Source organism: Enhydra lutris, unplaced genomic scaffold, assembly GCF_002288905.1.
Source record: "Enhydra lutris kenyoni isolate GAN:26980312 unplaced genomic scaffold, ASM228890v2 scaffoldscaffold52, whole genome shotgun sequence".
NCBI classification, from domain to species: domain Eukaryota; kingdom Metazoa; phylum Chordata; class Mammalia; order Carnivora; family Mustelidae; genus Enhydra; species Enhydra lutris.
In genome coordinates, this window is record NW_019154136.1 from 4436164 (window position 1) to 4452744 (window position 16581).

A 16581-nucleotide genomic window follows, 5' to 3' on the forward strand; every position below is an offset into this window, starting at 1 on the left:
TTAAGTGCACAGATCACCTTATGAAAGCAATTTTGAATGTCGGAACCAGCCATTAGGCCAGGAAGCACGTACTGAATTTTACAAAGCAGCTCTTTTTTCCCTTATGAGAAACTGCTTAAATCTTAGTTGTGTCAACGCTGTAACGGGGCTACATAACCAACTTTGGTTTGACACCTGAAACACGCTGTTGTGAATTACCAGTACCTTCTTTTTCCCGATCAGATTCAATTTTGTTGGCTTAGCAAGCCCTATGAAATGCAAGAACTGCAAATATGTTTTCCTCCAACTCCTACTAGGAATTCAAGTACCCTAAAAAAATTACCTTCCAATCACCTTAGTACCCATGAGGTATGATTTCACATACCTAGATGAAACTCCTCCCGACGTCCTCTCTGGATCTTATCCCCAACTACCAGATGTTATCTACTGTTCCCCAGTGAGACCACTCATGGCCCTTTTGCCAAGGTTTCATGTACGACTGAGCCGCTCCTTCCAGACACCAGTCACAACCAACCAGGTTTTAAAACTTTTTATTGCATATTAAAAAAATTGTGCATTCCAATAATTAAAATCATTTGAACAAAAAAATGGCACTCTGATTAAACTGCGTTTTACAGCCTGCAGGACACCTTGGACCAGCTTGATTTTTTACTCTACATTTCCCTGTCGTCCCACCCAGCTTCTTCACCAACATGCAAGTTCTTTTCCTTCCCTGCCAGCCAGACAGGCAGATGGGAGAGGCAGGTGCCTTCGTTGTCAGTAGTTCTCCATTCTTTGATGTGAAAAGGGGCAGCACAGTCATTTAAACTTGATCCAACCTCTTTGCATCTTACAAAGTTAAACAGCTAAAAGAAGTAAAATAAGAAGGCAATGCTTGTGGAATGTACAGTGCATATCGGCGGCGCCCGCCTCATTACGATTCGCCCGCTTGCTTCTCCTGTTCAATCGCTGTGACAGGAAAAAAAAGAAAAAAAAGATGGAGGGAGCTCATTAGGCAGACTCAGTACAGCCTAGTGTTGAAGTGTAAGATTATCGTACTTTCCGTTTACAGTTATCTTCCCGTTATCATAAAAATCTAAGTATCAAGTCATCCCATCGTGAAAATAGGACCACTAAAAAACCATTTGCCAGATAAAATGGCATAGTGCATATTAATATAGTATACCAAACATCCCATCATTATTAAATTATTAAAGCCCTGTTGTTCGTTGGCTGCAAAACAATTCTTAATTAACCTTTCCAGGCCACATTCATCATAAAAACTGTCAGCTCCTCCCCCGCACTCCCTGGTTCCCCAACCCCCCACTCCCCTCCCTTCCCAGTCGTGGTCCTTCTCCCAGCCCCTCCCATCCTCCCTCCCGCCCAACATTTTTCTGGGGGGGGGCTTACTTTCTTTTGAAGGCAGTGGATTTTTCTCTTGTGTTTCTGTCTTCTTCAATTTCGACTTATCGAATTTCTCAATCTCAGCCATATCGGGTTTGTCAGACATGGTTGCAGAGGAAGCTGCATATACAAAGCCAAGAGAGAGGGTGAGATCGAGCGAGCGATCCACCCTTGTCTCCCCCGGCTCAGAAATGCGCTTCTGCCCTCGCATCCCCCGCCTGAAACCCCACCTCTCCCTCCTTCCGCTTTCATTGAAGGCGACAGCTCGTCCTCTTGCTACACACACAAAAAGAACCCCTCTTCATTATTTCCAAATGCGGGGGGCCAAACTGGGAAGATCGCCCTCTCATTAGGAGGCGAATCTTTCGGAATAATGAGATTGACTACCGTGGGTGTCAGTTACAATGTCCGAAAATTGAAATCTGGCTAGAAGAGTGAAACCATGTTAAGTGGGGTGGGGGTGGGGGGATCGAGTAGAAATTCTTAAAATGAAGCCGAGGCTGCACAATGCTTCCATTTTACATGGGTCTCCCCCAGAGATGCGGGCCGGTGCTGCTTTTCTCCTCTGCTCACAAAGGCGGCAGCAGCAGCCGGCACCCCGACCACCGCCCTACCGCCGCCTCGCTCGCGCCAACAATGCAGCCGGCCGCGCACAAAGCGGCCCCACACCCCGAAAACCAGTCCTCATCTGCGTCTAGGGGCAATTCGGCAACCCAGGCACACATTCCCCTGCAAAAAGGGTTGGATGTCCGTCCTCCCCGCCATTATGGCCCAGCCACCCTAAATCTGGACAGATGGGAGTCCAAGAAGCCATCAGAGACTACAAGAAAAACGTTAATTGTCAAAGCTCCGGGCTTGGGTGGGTGGGAGTTAGAACAAAGGATTTTTCTGTTCCAGATTCATCACCCGCTAAGAGGCAGCGCAGAACGCCCGGGGTGGGGTGGGGGGGGGCAGTGGGGGGGGGAAGAAGGAAGCGCCCCGGCAGACGCCCGGGGGGGGGGGGGGGGGGTGGTCTTTAAATCACCAAGTTCTCGACCCCATACCCCAGCATCTGGAAGGGTCTGGCATTCCCTAGGCCCCAAGGCAGGGTTCCCGGGAGGACCCGCTGGGCTGTAGGGACGCCTCCGCAGGGAGACGGGCGCTGAGGGGCGGGCGCCGGGCGCGAAGGGACCGAGGGCAGGAGGCAGGGGCCCCGGGGCTCACCGGAGCGAGGTGCACGAGCGAGAGAAGACCGATCTGCTCAGTAGCCGCCGCCGAATGCCGGGTGGGGCGCGCTGCGCGCTGCTTTATGCGCGCTCGTATGTAAATGAGGTGACGTCACCCGCGGGCCCGCTTAACTCCTTGGCGCCTGATCTCCGCCCGGTCCGGGGGCCGGCCTGGCGTTTGGGGGACCCCCGCCCGGCGTGCAGCGGTGCACCCTAACCGCCACGACGGCGGAAAATTAAAAGGAGCCAAAGCCCCCTCCCCCCAGCACTTCCTGCATCATGCGTTTCCCCCGCCTCCTGTCTATTTTATCATAATGGATTTTTGCAACAGCCGCGCAGACCTGCTCTTGGGGACTGGGCAGGGTAACTGAGGGTTCGGCCGGTACCTAGGGGGACAGGCATTCCCTCACTGCGAAGGCGGCTTTGTCTGGTGCGGGCATCCCCGGGCGAGGGTGCGGTGGCCGCGCCGGAGGGCCTCGCCCACTGCAGGGGTGCGATTCCTGTGACTCAGCTTTCGAGCCGGCCGAGGGCCTTCGCCCCACCCCGGCCCTCTTTGTCTCCTCAACCGGCTTCTCCTGAAATTGGGTGGGAGGTAAAGCACCTTTAAGTGATTCTTTTCCCAAAAGCTGCCTCACTGTAACAGGCGCATTTTTTGATCGCTGTAATTTTTTTTAAGCGAGCGCCCGAATCAAATAACCGGAGTATTTGCTGGTTGGAGGTTCATCTACCTGCATTTTATAGCGTACGACGCCTCCCCGCTTAGAAAAGTAAGTCAAGTTCAAGCTCTGCTATTGACTTGCTGCCTGACAATGAGGAAGTTTTTACTTTCCTGTTCCTTATTTTGCTAAATATAAAAGCGATTGCTAAGGAGGCTCGTGTCCAGTGCCAAAGACGGCAATACCAGCATCTCTGAAATCGAAAGATTAAATTTAACCATCTCACTCTGTCTTGAAGAGAGCCTTTGCAGCACAAGAGGTTTTTGAAGTGCACTTCTAAGTTACATCCGGAAATACGGGAGATTTCGATAGAGAAGAGCAATGTTCAAAATGGCACCTTGCCTGTGAGTACCAGTGACCCCCTTGCCGCCGAAATCAGTCGCGAGTACCGTGCCCTGGGCCCGCAGATGGCACATGAAAGCAAAAAGAGCCACGGGTTGGAAAAGACCTACTTGAGATTATTTTAACACCCAAAGCAGTAGGCGCAAGACTTATCCCTTTCAGCAACCTGAAGAAATGTTTCCAGAAAACCCCTTGCTGATCGATCATGTTTATGGCTGAGGCTTTTGTCCCTTGGGGATTAAAGTCAAGTGTTATATAGACCCTCAAAAGCCACTACTGAGCAGCACAGCTCGGACTTCCCCATTTCTTTATCCACTTGACTTCCTTCTTGGTTGTGGGGGAAGGTGGGAGGGGGGCCAGGGGCAGGTGACTGTCTAGCTCCCCAGTTCATGCTCTGGTGGGTGGCCGCCATTCTGCTCTCCAAACAGGATGTCACCTCTTTGGTTACACCTCCCCCTTGCCCCTACCCTGGATGACTGGCCTGAGAGTCCCCCTCACTGTGGAAGCCCGTTAGAGATCACGCAGGATGAATTCTTGGCCCGTGGCAGCTAGCAGCTGCACGAAACACTATCTCTGTAGGTTCCTGATTCCATGTTGCCTCACTCAGCTGCTGTCAAAAATCACTTCTTTCCTCCCCCGGTGTCTCTGGATACAAAGGAAGGCCACTACCAACCCAAGGTCCTTTCCTCAGAAAGACTTGGGCCTTACAGAGCTGTATCTCCAGAAGAGACAGAGGAGTGGAAATTTAGAAATGCCTGGAGAATTTTTCTAGTCCCGTACCAAGCAGCCTCCTCCTGTTGTGTTTAGATAGTGACAGAAAGAAAAAGGTGGCCACTTGTTAAAAAGAAGAGAGTCTTCCAGACTGGGCCTGCCTTGGCCCTAGTCGGCGACCTAGAGGAAGCCAGAAGGGGGGAAGAGGCAGATGAAGGGGAATGCAAACTAAAGGAATATTTGTAAGGGTTGTATGACCCTGGCCATGTGAATTAATTTTTCTGGGCCTGAGTTTTCTCATCTGTAAAATGGGATCATTGCAAGACCCTACCTCACTGGGCTCCTAGGGAGCCCTAAAGGCTTAGGACAGTGCATGACATTTGTGAGTGCTTTGTATTATTGTTATTTAGGATAAAAATTTGAGGAAAAAAATTAATATTTAGTGTTTAGGATTGCAAATTTTAGAGGTTTTTAGAGTCATCGTTTCTCTTAAAAAGTACCAGTAAAAATGAGATCTTTTGGGGCGCCTGGGTGGCTCAGTGGGTTAAAGCCTCTGCCTTCGGCTCAGGTCATGATCCCAGGGTCCTGGGATCGAGCCCCCCCCCCCCACATCGGGCTCTCTGCTCAGCAGGGAGCCTGCTTCCCTTCCTCTCTCTGCCTGCCTCTCTGCCTACTTGAGATTTCTCTCTCTGTCAAATAAATAAATAAATAAATCTTTAAAAAAAAAAAGAGAGAGAGAGAGAGAGATCTTTTGTTAGTTTCATGGCACATAAAAACTAACCCCTGTGGGGTGATGCCTTGTAAGAGTCAGACACAGTCACGGGTACTTTATGTTTGCTTCTGCCATCCTCCCACCCTGCTGCCCTCCCCGCTTGAGGAGAAGTTTACAGATGGGGAAACTGAGCTTAGAGATCCATCCTTGTGATAACTCAGCCGGTAGCCACTCTGTTATTTGTGTTAAGGGGTTCATAAAAGTCTTCACACCCCGCACCCCCTGATCCCCCAAGTCTGCCCCCGAGAACCATCAGGAACCACGTGAGGGGACAGGCTGCTGTGTTTCCCACGGCACTGGGGAGAGGGCACCGACTCAATGAACAGCTATGGCCTTGCGTTGAGCTGACTTGCTCGAGTGAGGAAGGTCCCAGAACCCAGCTGGGCCATGCTCTGACCCTGTGGCTCCAGCCACCTTGCTTGCTTCCCCAGATCATTCAAAGCTGTCACTATCAACGTCCCACGCGTCAGGGGTAACTCCCGCCTCCCCGAAGCTACTGCTGTAAGTGGGTTAGCGTGTGCTGGGCACGATCACCGTGGGGGTTTCAATCCTGAGTGAAAAGGGCAAGGTTGAGAGCAGCTGGGAGCAGGGTGCACTCCCAGCTCGGGACTCTCGGGGAGAAGATGGGTGAAGCACCCACCAGTGGCTGGCCCGGCCTGCCATGGCTTGTAGACCCCGGCCACCCATGTGCCAAGAAGAGAGCGTGCCTTGGACGGTGGCCCTCCTCCAAAGCCCGTAAGGGTTGTATGGTTCCTGGTGGCACCAGGAAGAGGGCTCAGGGCACACCCTGTTTTATTTGCCTTTCCAGGGTAGGCCTGGGACACATGTGTAGCTATTTCCAAAGCTAGAGAAACAGCCACGGAAGTCTGGGTGCGTGAAAATTAGTCCTATTATTTTTTAGCTATTAAATTCAGTGCAGGGCGCTGCCCAGAGGAAGGAAAGGAACAGGAGAATGTGACCAGGCCTCTTTGTCTCAGTTTCAGGGCCTCCTCCCATCTGTCCTACCTGCCTGCGCCCCACTATCCCCGGTGACCCCGCAATCTCTATCCGTTCATGTAAATCCCCTTAGAGACACAGCCCGAGGCCCTCTGCCCCCACAACAGGAAGGGATATTTGGGCTGTCTGTATATAACACCTACTTCAATTCTCACCCTCTGCAGTGGGCACGACTACCCGCCTTTCACTCCTGAAAACCCTGAAGCTCCGAGAATCTAAGCCAGCCTTCGCGCCATCAAACACACCCGCCTGTCTCAGGACCCTCTGCCCGCCCTTGGGGCCATGTGTCCCCAACCCCAGAGTGTCTCTGGGACTCCCGCCTGCGCTCAGTGTAATGGTAACAGAAGGCTCCCTGGGCTAGTGTGCTACCAATGAGTGCAGGGGACCGCAGGGAAAGTCGAGAGGAGCCAAAGGCAGCTCTCGGGCATGTCGAACGTGCCATGCCGCTCACTTTCCTGCTCACTTTGTCCATCTGATGGAATCTGAGAGCCAAGAGGAACTTTAAGGGGGATCTCACTCAACCCAGTTCCCTCCCCGCGGCTTGAATTCGCCTCTACAACATCCCCTCCAAGTGGTTGCTCAGTCTATGCACAGCAAGGGCAAGAAAAAGCCAGCCGAGAAGCTTCCAGCATACACAGGGGGTGGTGAGTAGCTTAGTTTGGCGGGGGCTTGGGCAGAATGAGAGAAAATTACAGGAAATAATGTGGAGAGGCAGGCAGGGGGCAGATTCAATAATAAAGTAATAACGATAATAATAATATATGGGAGCTCTCCGTGTTTAATCTCCCCAAACCCTTACACAGCCCTGCGACAGAGGCACTCTTATGTTCCTCGTTTTGCCGATGAGGGAGTTCTGGAGAGATGAAATAATTTACCCACAACCACACAACAAAAGCCAGATGCAGGGTTCGAACTCAGACTGGCTAGTTCACAAGCCACATCAGTTAAATACTCTGCTGTTCTAGAATCCTAAGATAAGGCCCTTAGATTTTGTTGCGTAGGCCCACCGAGGGGAAGGTTATATCCCATCACAATAAACCATCCAACTTCTCCATCACTAAAACTTTGAAACACAGATATCATAGTCATATATCATATAAATTAAAAAGCGGCCTGCTTCAATTTTCAGATGATTTCATTACAGAAATTCAGTCTGCCCTCTGCCCCATCTGACCGAGCCCAGTGCCCTCGCAGTGAAGGTAATCTGGTCTTGAAACACTGGCAGTTCCACACAGCTTTTCTCTACCTTAATATTTTTCCCAGCCAGTCATTCATATTACACGAGGTTACAAAAAATTGGCAGGTCAAGTCACATCCTGAAAGGGGAGGCATTACACACTCCTGATGGCCTTCTGGGTTACAAGTGACCGACTTTTTATCCTGTCATGAAACAGAATGACCATTAGCAAGTACTAAGTGTTCAGGTGTTTTAATATGCTACTGCTTCTGGGGACGTCAGTGCCTTTTCAATAGAATGTAGCTCTCACACCATCAGCGGAAGGCGGCTGATGGCTTTGTGTAAGGAAAATGAAGCACAGGTGGGCACCAGATTTGATCACATAGGCCAAGGTCAACCTCCTTGGCTGACCCGGACCCTCTCCCATCTGCAGGGCTGGCTCCAAGGGCGTGGGCCCTATGTGGTGGCAAGTATGGACACCAGTTCTCTTCCCTTCTTTCCTGCCTGGTGGTTTTGTCCTGTCCAAGGAATGCCTACCCCTCTTGGCTTCCTTGCACATCAGAACTCCCCTGCATGTACCAAGACCACGAAGGAACAAGGCTTTACTGCCATCTCCGCCCACTTCTCCAGTTCTTTCTGATGCCTACACTCACCAGAAGCTTTTCTGGGGAGGAATTCCACAGTTAAAATTTGTACCAAGACAAGAAGAGGAGGATGTCATTTTTTTTTTTTTTTCACACAGAGGCCAAACCCGGGGCAAATGAAACACCAGGAAAGGATGCTTGAGTTCTAGGCGTTTACTGTGGCATTTACAGCCGGGACTCGATAGTCTGAACTGGAAAGGTGACATGGACAATGGAGATTCACAGACCGTCCAGTTAAGTTGCTAAATCTCACTTTAGCAAACAGATTCAGTCGAAAGCACGTATTCAAACAAATACTCATCTTCTTGTTCATAGCAACACCAATCCAATAGCCAAAAGGTGGAAAGAGCCAAATGCCCATGGATGAATGAATGGATAGATGACAGGTAGTGTAGTCATCCAATGGGACAGTATTCCGCCATAAAAAGGAACGAAGTCGGGTGCCTGGGTGGCTCAGTGGGTTAAGCCGCTGCCTTCGGCTCAGGTCATGATCTCAGGGTCCTGGGATCGAGTCCCGCATCGGGTTCTCTGCTCGGCAGAAATCCTGCTTCCCTCTCTCTCTCTCTGCCTGCCTCTCCATCTACTTGTGATCTCTCTCTGTCAAATAAATAAATAAAATCTTTAAAAAAAAAAAAAAAAAAAAAGGAACGAAGTCTGTGCACACTACAACATGGGTGAACCTGGAGAGACGCTGAGTGAAAGAAGCCGGGTCCTACAGACCACATATGGCAGGCTTCCATTTATGTGGAACATCCAGAATGGACAAATCCATAGAGAGAGAAGGAGATTGGAGGTGGCCAAGGGCTGAGGGGGCAGGGGGAGGGGGGAGCCAAGAGGAGCACCTGCCCGCTGGGTATAAGGTTTCATTTTAGGGTGATGAAAATGTCTGGGAACTAGACAAAGGAGGGGGGCCGGGCAACACTGTGATGTATGAAATGTCACTGAACTGTTTGCTCTCAAAGTGTTAATTTCATGTTATGTGAATTTTACCTCGATAAAAAAGGGGGGGTGTAAAAAGAGAGAGAGAGAGAGAGAAGAAAGGAAAGTAAATCATAGGCCCATTTCCTCACACCCCTGTGTCTGGTTCAGAGGAAATGGGAGGGGAGTCGGGGGCGGAGTGAGAGTCCGGTTCTTAACTCTTTCTGTGTCACACCAATCTGATGAAGCCCAGAGACCCTTTCTCAGAAGTATGTAAATGCGTAAATTTTTTTTTTAAATAAATGAAAGCAATTAGATTCCCAAAGAGCTACCAAAAGAGCTTTAAACACTGTGATGGAGTCATCTCCGTGCTTCTTTGTGCATTAAATAACACAAGCCGATAGTCGGTCTCAGATCCAGCATAAATTGAAAATAGTGAGGAGTGTGTAGATATCTGCAAAATGTTAACAGATATAAAAATATCTGTGGTGTCTGTTGTTGACACAGTCAGAGGAACTGCTAATGCTAGCGAGCTTCCTTGCTGTTATGGACTGAACGTTTGTCTGAAGGAAGGCAGCTGTCCATAAGTCAAGCAAGAAACAGGTTCTCATCAGGAACCAAATGCGCCTGTGCCTTGATCTTGGACTTCCCAGCCTCCGGAATGGTGAGAAATTCATATGTGTTGTTTAAGCTGCTGTTTCCCTGGAGTTTTGTTAGGGCAGCCCACGCTCGGAGAGTCGCCTGGCGTCCTTGAAGGAACGGCTAATGCTATTTGAGGGGAATGAAAAGATATAATCTTTTTCCTTTCTAAATTTATGGACCCCCCGGATTGTCTGCAAAGCTCTCCTGGATGTCTGTGGGCCCTAGTCTGTCGAAGGGGGGGGTGTCTCTCAAATGAGAAAAAGTCACCAATAGAATTTCTGGGAGGGAACGGGAAGAGATGGTGGGGTGGCCTTCTATGGACCAGATAAACCACCGAATATTTGCTTTGGAAATGTAATTCCCCATACTAGTGGTTTACTCCAAAGGGCTTAGGCACCAGCTCAGAGCAACCAGTCAGTGGGACAAGTTGGGAAAAAAAAAAAAGACCAGCTTATAGGTGTCACCTTACATCTTGGGCTCCAATAATGCCTTACGTAATACAAGTCACATTTATCTGGTGTCTGTGAACTTTGTCAATGCACTTTTTCATCGTTTGTGTCATTTTATCCTTAAAGCAGCCTTATGCAGATAAAAGGCCTGGTATTGGTATGAATTTTTTTTTTGCAGAGGAAGAAACCCAGCCCACAGAGGGTAAGTGACCCGCCCAAGGATGATTCTTGGTACTGGAGGTGTTCCCGAGGCTAAGTAAACAGCAGCATGCCTGGGTTTTGTTGTGGATGGTTTTTTGTTAGTTAGTTTTGTCATCCTAGAATCCATTGCTCATATTTGAACCTGCATGCTTGGCTTCCAAAGATCTAAATTTACTCATTCATGAAAATGGCTTCCCCGACATACTACCCCCCCGCCCCATTTTAAACTACCCATAGTCCTTGGGTCAAAGAAAAAGCACACATTTGGGCATAAATCTTCCTATTTTTCTGTCTACTTACAGACTGGGGCACAATTTTAGTTTGGGCCAGAAGGAGGTATTTTAATGTTTGAATATCATATTTTGCACTCTACAGCGATGTTTGCACAAATGCCTTTTATTTTTTTAAAAAAGATTTTATTTATTTATTTGACAGACAGAGATCACAAGTAGGCAGAGAGGCAGGCAGAGAGAGAGGGGGAAGCAGGCTCCCCGCTGTGCAGGCACAAATGCCTTTTAGAGCTAGAAGGCTGGATCTGGTTTTGCGTTGTCTCCGAAGGAATGCGACTGCCCTTGGTCTAAACCCTTCCCATTTCCCTGGTGGTAGGAGTGTCTTTGTTATTCCTGGTGAGCCCCGTGGACGGTGCCTGCTTGTTTATGATAATGAGGTGGCTTACAGAAAAGTTGCCAAAACTGCAATGAAAAATTCCTATACATCCTGCCGCCAGATTCATCAGTTGTTAATATTTTGCCCCATTTGCTGTATCATTCTCTCTATGTATCTTCTAAACCCCAAGAGCAAGTTACAATCTCCCAGAAAACAAGACCCTCTCCGACACAGCCACAGTCCAATGATCAGGAGGAGGAAACCTCCCATTGCTACGCTCCTGCCATCTCATCTACAAATCTTATTCAATTTTTGCCTGTTAGCCCAATAACGTCCTTATAACAACTTTTCCTTCTGGTCCAGATCCCAGCCCAGGAGTCTGCCTGGCATTCAGTCCTCGTGTCCTTTTAGTGTCTTAATTTAGAGCTTCCCCAGCCTCTCCAGCTCTTCCACGGCACGAAGATTTTTGAAGACGACAGGCCACTTGTTCTGTGGAATTCCCCTTGATTTAGGACTGTCCGACGTCTCCTGATGATTAATGTGGGCTTGGCCATGTTGGCAGGAATCCCACGCGAGGGAGGCTGTGACCTTCTCGGCCTCTTGAATCCGGACGCGCATGGTGTCGGCCTGACCCGTTACTGGGGTGGGGTGTTCGCTTCGATCACTGGGTGGTGTTACCTGCCCATTTCTCCACTGTGAAGCTCTTTGTTTTTGAGACACGCTCTTTCCCGCATCTCTGCCCCCTCGGTGGTGTGGCCGTGTCCTCGTTCATTCAGGCTGCCCCGAGGAAATCGCACATGCGGGTGGGCTTACAAACAACAGATGTTTATTTCTCTCGTAGGAGCGCAAGCGCAGGTCCCATTCAGGAAGGCTCTACCCTCCTGACCTAGTCACCTCTCCACGGCCTGCCTCCTGCTATCCCCGCCGTGGGGGATACGCTGGCAACAGGTGAATTTGGGGGAGATCCGAATATTGAGACCAGAGCCCCCAGTACTGGTGGGATTACACGTAGCCTCAGGGGAGGTGAATTCCATGCACAAACCCACATGAGAGTCTGTGGCACCGAAGGACCCCGTGTCAGCACCGACCCCACTTATAAGGCACTTGGATTGGAGGTTGCCCTTCCAACCAGTGCCCCTACTGCAGTGTTTATAGCCCCCAAGGGCCTTCAACTAGGCCAGCATTTAGTAGGTGCTGTGAATCATCCAGAATCGAGGGGACTTCACTGGTCTTGCTGGGGAGCGTGGGCTGAGCACTTCGGGGGTGGGGGGGTCCATGGCTAGGAATAACCACACAGGTCATCTGGAGTGCTTGCCGGAGCTGGGCACTGTCCCATGGGCTTTTTAATTCCCTGAGTGACGGGGGTGGGTGCAGTGGACACCCCATCTTACAAAAGAGAAACTGGGGCTCCGAGATGTACCACGCCCCTGGTCACTCGCTAGTCCCGTCAACTGTTTGATGCAATTATTTCAGTTTTCTCTTTCAGCATTTTATTTGCATTTTCCTCCCTCAAGCAGGGGCAGCAAGGACGAAGGGGAAATCTCCCACGTCGCGGAAACCGTTCCCTGGCCTTGGGCTGGGCCAGTCGGAATCCGGTTTTCTGGTTTTTGTTTTGCTTTGATGGGAAACACGCTGACGTTTGTCGTGCTGTCTACTTCTGTTGCTTTGTTGGAGCCTTTCTATCACCCCACGTCTTGGTCTTAGGATGCTATTTTATTTTATTTTTTTATTTAATAATTATTATTTGTTTTGGATTTTATTTACTTGTCAGAGAGAGAGTGCTCAGACAAGCCCGGGGAGCAGCCCAATGGGATACCTATGGGGCTCAATCCCAGGACCCTGAGATCACGGCCAGAGCCAAGGCAGACGCTTCACCGACTGGGCCATCCAGGCGTCCCAGGATGCTTGTTTTACAGATGGAAAGACTGAGGCCGTGGCCATCACTATGGGCAAGTGCCTGAACCGGGATGGCATCCAGCTCCCCCTGGTCAGGCCCCGAAGCCTCTCCTCTCTGATGCGGGAAAGGCCCTTGGTTAGCAGGCTTTCAGATGCAAATCAAACAATCAGGCCCTCTCTGCCCCCTTCCGACAGACAAAAACCAAAATGTTGAGTGCTGAGGTTGGGCAGAAGGCTGGGCAAGGAGAGTGAGAGTAGCACTCGCCTGCCCTTGCTGGAAGTGTAAACCGGTAAGGATTTTGCAGGGGTACCAGCCGCTCTCACAATGAAAACAGCATTTCCAGTTTGATCCAGTGGTTCCACTGTAGGAAATGTTTTCTAGGGCCGTATTCAGACAGATACACCAAGATTTGTCTCTCTATATTCGTACATGTGCACACACCCAGATATCTTTTCCCCATGATTTCCCGGTAGCTTTTCCCTATAGCTTTCCCCATAGCTTCCCCATAGTTAGCTCCATTGTAGGTAAGAGGAAACGTTAGAATTAACCTAAGTGTATGTTAATTAGATTTGTTAAATACACGACAGAGGGGCGCCTGGGTGGCTCAGTGGGTTAAGCCTCTGCCTTCGGCTTGGGTCATGGTCTCAGGGTCCTGGGATCGAGCCCCACATCGGGCTCTCTGCTCAGCAGGGTGCCTGCTTCCCTTCCTCTCTCTCTCTGCCTGCCTCTCTGCCTACTTGTGATCTCTGTCTGTCAAATAATTAAATAAAATCTTTAAAAAAAAAAATACACGACAGAAATTTACGCAGCCCTTACAAAATGACTGAGGGGCGCCTGGGTGGCTCAGTTGGTTCAGCATCTGACTCTTGGTCTTGGCTGAGGTCGTGATCTTGGGGTTTTGGGTTGGGTCATGATCTTGGGTCATGGGATAGAGCCCCGCTACCCCTGCCCCTGCTCGGTCTCTCTCTCTCTCTCTCTCTCTCTAAATAAAATCTTAAAAAAAAAAAAACAAAAAAAACAAGAAAAAGATTGAGGCAGCTTTATTCATGATGTCCTGGAAGGATAGCTAAAGTAAACTTTTTTCTTAAAAATTTTTTTTTTGTCTTTTTTATGAAATCTCTGTACCCAACATGGGGTTCAAACCTACGACCCTGAGATCAAGAGTCGTGTGCTCCACCAACAGAGCCAGCCAGGCGCTCCTCAAGTATACTCCTAAGTAGAAAAAAAGGAACCCTCTAAATATTGTAGGATCTACCTCCATGTAATATGAAAGTGAGGTTATAGAGACAATTTCCAGAACAGAATTTTAAGAACTATTAACAGAAGTTACCTCTGGGGAAGGGGAATGGAGAATCTTCTACCACTTGCATTTTTACTGGAAGCATGTATTACTTCTATATTTTAAAATATTTCAAATACCATTTATGTTTTACCTTCATCTTTTCTATAATTTTAAAAATAATGGGGCGCCTGGGTGGCTCAGTGGGTTAAGCCTCTGCTTTCGGCTCAGGTCATGATCCCAGGGTCCTGGGATAGGGTCCTGGGATCCAGCCCGGCATTGGGCTCTCTGCTCAGCGGGGAGCCTGCTTCCCCCCCCCCCCCTCTGCCTGCCTCTCTTCCTACTTGTGATCTCTGTCTGTCAAATAAATAACTAAAATCTTAAAAAATATATATTGTGGGGGCGCCTGGGTGGCTCAGTGGTTAAAGCCTCTGCCTTCGGCTCAGGTCATGATCCCAGGGTCCTGGGATCGAGCCTCACATCGGGCTCTCTGCTCGGCAGGGAGCCTGCCTCTTCCTCCTCTCTCTCTCTGCCTGCCTCTCTGCTTACTTGTGATCTGTCTGTCAAATAAATAAAAAATCTTTAAAAAAAATTAAAAAAAAAATATATATATATATTGTGTAAATAATGGGGTAGGCTGTGCACATGTGCGGGCAGGGGCATATGGGAAATCTCTGTACTTTCCGCTCAGTTTTACTGTGAACGTAAAACTGCTCTAAAAGATAAAGGCTATTTAAAAATAAAAAGTAAAAGAAAAAAAATGTATATTTTCCTGCCCCAGAAATTTCATGAAACTAACACAAAGGCAGTTGAATCTGCCTTTGAAAGAAATAGACGTGACCTTGAACTTGGGGTTTCTTTAGTAAAAACACCTCTGAAAGGAAGTGAAACACACAGCCCAGATAGAGTAGGGGCACTTCCTGCTTATCTGCAATTAAAGGAACTTCTGTTCTTAAAGGGGCAGGAGCACAGTTACTAAGACAATCTCCCTTACAATCCTAAACCAAAGGGACTGTAGACCTGTCCCCCACAGGCCTCCTTTCTGGAATGAAACTGAGGCACACACACAGTTCAATTACAGAAGCTGTGTCTTCCGTGTTTCCCTTTAAAATGTGAGCACAGTGTTGTATTTTGGTGAACTGAATCATATTTTCAGCAAGATACAGAAGCTGCTCTTCGAATCATGCAACAATGTATGTGTCTGAATATTCATGTGTTGGATTCCTCTAAGCAGAAGCACCTCTAGCTGGGCTGAACCACCATCAACATGTACATTTGTACAGATGATTCATTTTTAAACCTTACCAGTGTTTTGCACCTGTCAGCTCATTCTTGCCTCCTGGAGGCCCGGGAGGGGTGTTGCTGTGCAGCTGGCGTCCCATCTACAACTGAACAAATGGGACCATGGTCAGTGACTCGTCCAAGGTCTCTGGGCATGTAGCAAGGCCAGAAGTAGGTCCCAAGCCTAGCAGGTTGGCCCTTGGCTGGGTGCCTGGGCAGGGGACGAGCTGTGGTTTCCTGGAGTTTCATCATCCGTCCCTCCATTTCTGGGCAAGGAACTTTCCACTGACTTCTATGCCGACCTAGAGAGTTCGGTGCTAATGCAGCGATGAAGGGAAGGTTCTGAGGAGGGAGGGTGCCATGCGGGTAGCGGTTGGGGTGAGCCTGGGAAAGCAGGTGAGGCCGGTGGTGCAGGAGGGGTGTCTGCTGACCTCTCAACCTCTCAGCCAGCCCCCGCCCCCACCCAGCTGGCTTCGAGAAGGGAGGGAGGAGCCACACAGCGGAGGTGGCTGTGGGGAGGAAATGGAGCACATTCACAGCGTTCTGCCAACTGCTGCTCGCCCTTATGAATTATGGGACAATCGCATAATTGCTTTTGTGGAAGTTGAGCAGCGCAGCCTCACGCCCACCCTGTGCTCCCCATTATCCCTGCCATTATGGACACTGATTCCGAAGCCCTGGGGAAGAACCATGAGGGCCCGGCCCCCCCTCTGCTCCCCGAGAGTGCTGGGGAGCTCTTCTCCCCTTTCCCACTGCTGCCCACCGTGCCCCAGGAGGATTGTTAGATGTAGCAGGATCAAAACACAAAACAGCCGCTTAAATGGGAATTTCAGATGAATAACAAAGACTTTGGAGTTAAGTTATGCCATGCAATATCTGAGACATAGTTAAAAACTATTATTTCTCTGAAATTCCCATTTAACCGGGAGTCCTGTATGTTATCCGGCAACCCTACCTTGAGGGGGAAACTGAGGCCCTTTCATTGATAGTCCAGATCTCCCAAACACACACACACACACACACAGGCCTTAGTAAGTCTCAGGCCTCACAGTTCTGGCTTAGGGGGCTCCTGCCAGCCCTGCCCCAGCCGGGTCTGCCACCAGGGGGAGGGAGAAAGGGAGAGGGGGAAAGAGAAAGAGAGAGAAGCTCAGAAGACAAGGGTGTTGGGGGAGGGGACTGGGAGCTTGGCCCAGCAGAGTCTGTAGGCAACTGAGCTCTGGGGGCAGATGGGAGCCCTGGACATGACAAATGTGCCTTCAGGGCTGGGAGGGCCCGCCAATAGGGCCCTGCATTCAGACCGGAAGAAGAGTAAGCAGAAAGACTTCCCTGAGCTGCCCCCGGGCCTGGCGAGGCCTGTAGCGG

General features: G+C 49.6%; 1 protein-coding gene and 1 long non-coding RNA gene across 2 annotated transcripts; one reads left to right on the forward strand and one right to left on the reverse strand.

Moving 5' to 3' along the window:
* Nucleotides 1-514: 514 nt before the first annotated feature.
* On the reverse strand, nt 515-2669 carry LOC111157089 (thymosin beta 4, X-linked). The gene is made up of 3 exons (XM_022518316.1): nt 2587-2669; nt 1390-1503; nt 515-948 (listed from the first exon to the last, which is right to left on the reverse strand). Exons 2-3 carry the CDS (start codon nt 1487-1489, stop codon nt 914-916), a joined length of 135 nt encoding a protein of 44 aa, XP_022374024.1. The 5' UTR covers nt 1490-1503; nt 2587-2669; the 3' UTR covers nt 515-913.
* Nucleotides 2670-9163: 6494 nt separating this feature from the next.
* LOC111157195 lies at nt 9164-12630 on the forward strand. The gene is made up of 3 exons (XR_002641280.1): nt 9164-9528; nt 10134-10157; nt 11604-12630. It is a non-coding gene; the product is annotated as an uncharacterized LOC111157195 (long non-coding RNA).
* The last annotated feature ends 3951 nt before the right edge of the window (nt 12631-16581 follow it).

Coding starts and splice junctions, on each gene's coding strand:
- LOC111157089 (XM_022518316.1), bottom strand. CDS start 1,489: ATGTCTGACAAACCCGATATGGCTGAGATTGAGAAATTCGATAAGTCG. Junction 949..1,389: donor TCCACTGCCTTCAAAAGAAA/GTAAGCCCCCCC, acceptor TTCCTGTCACAG/CGATTGAACAGGAGAAGCAA.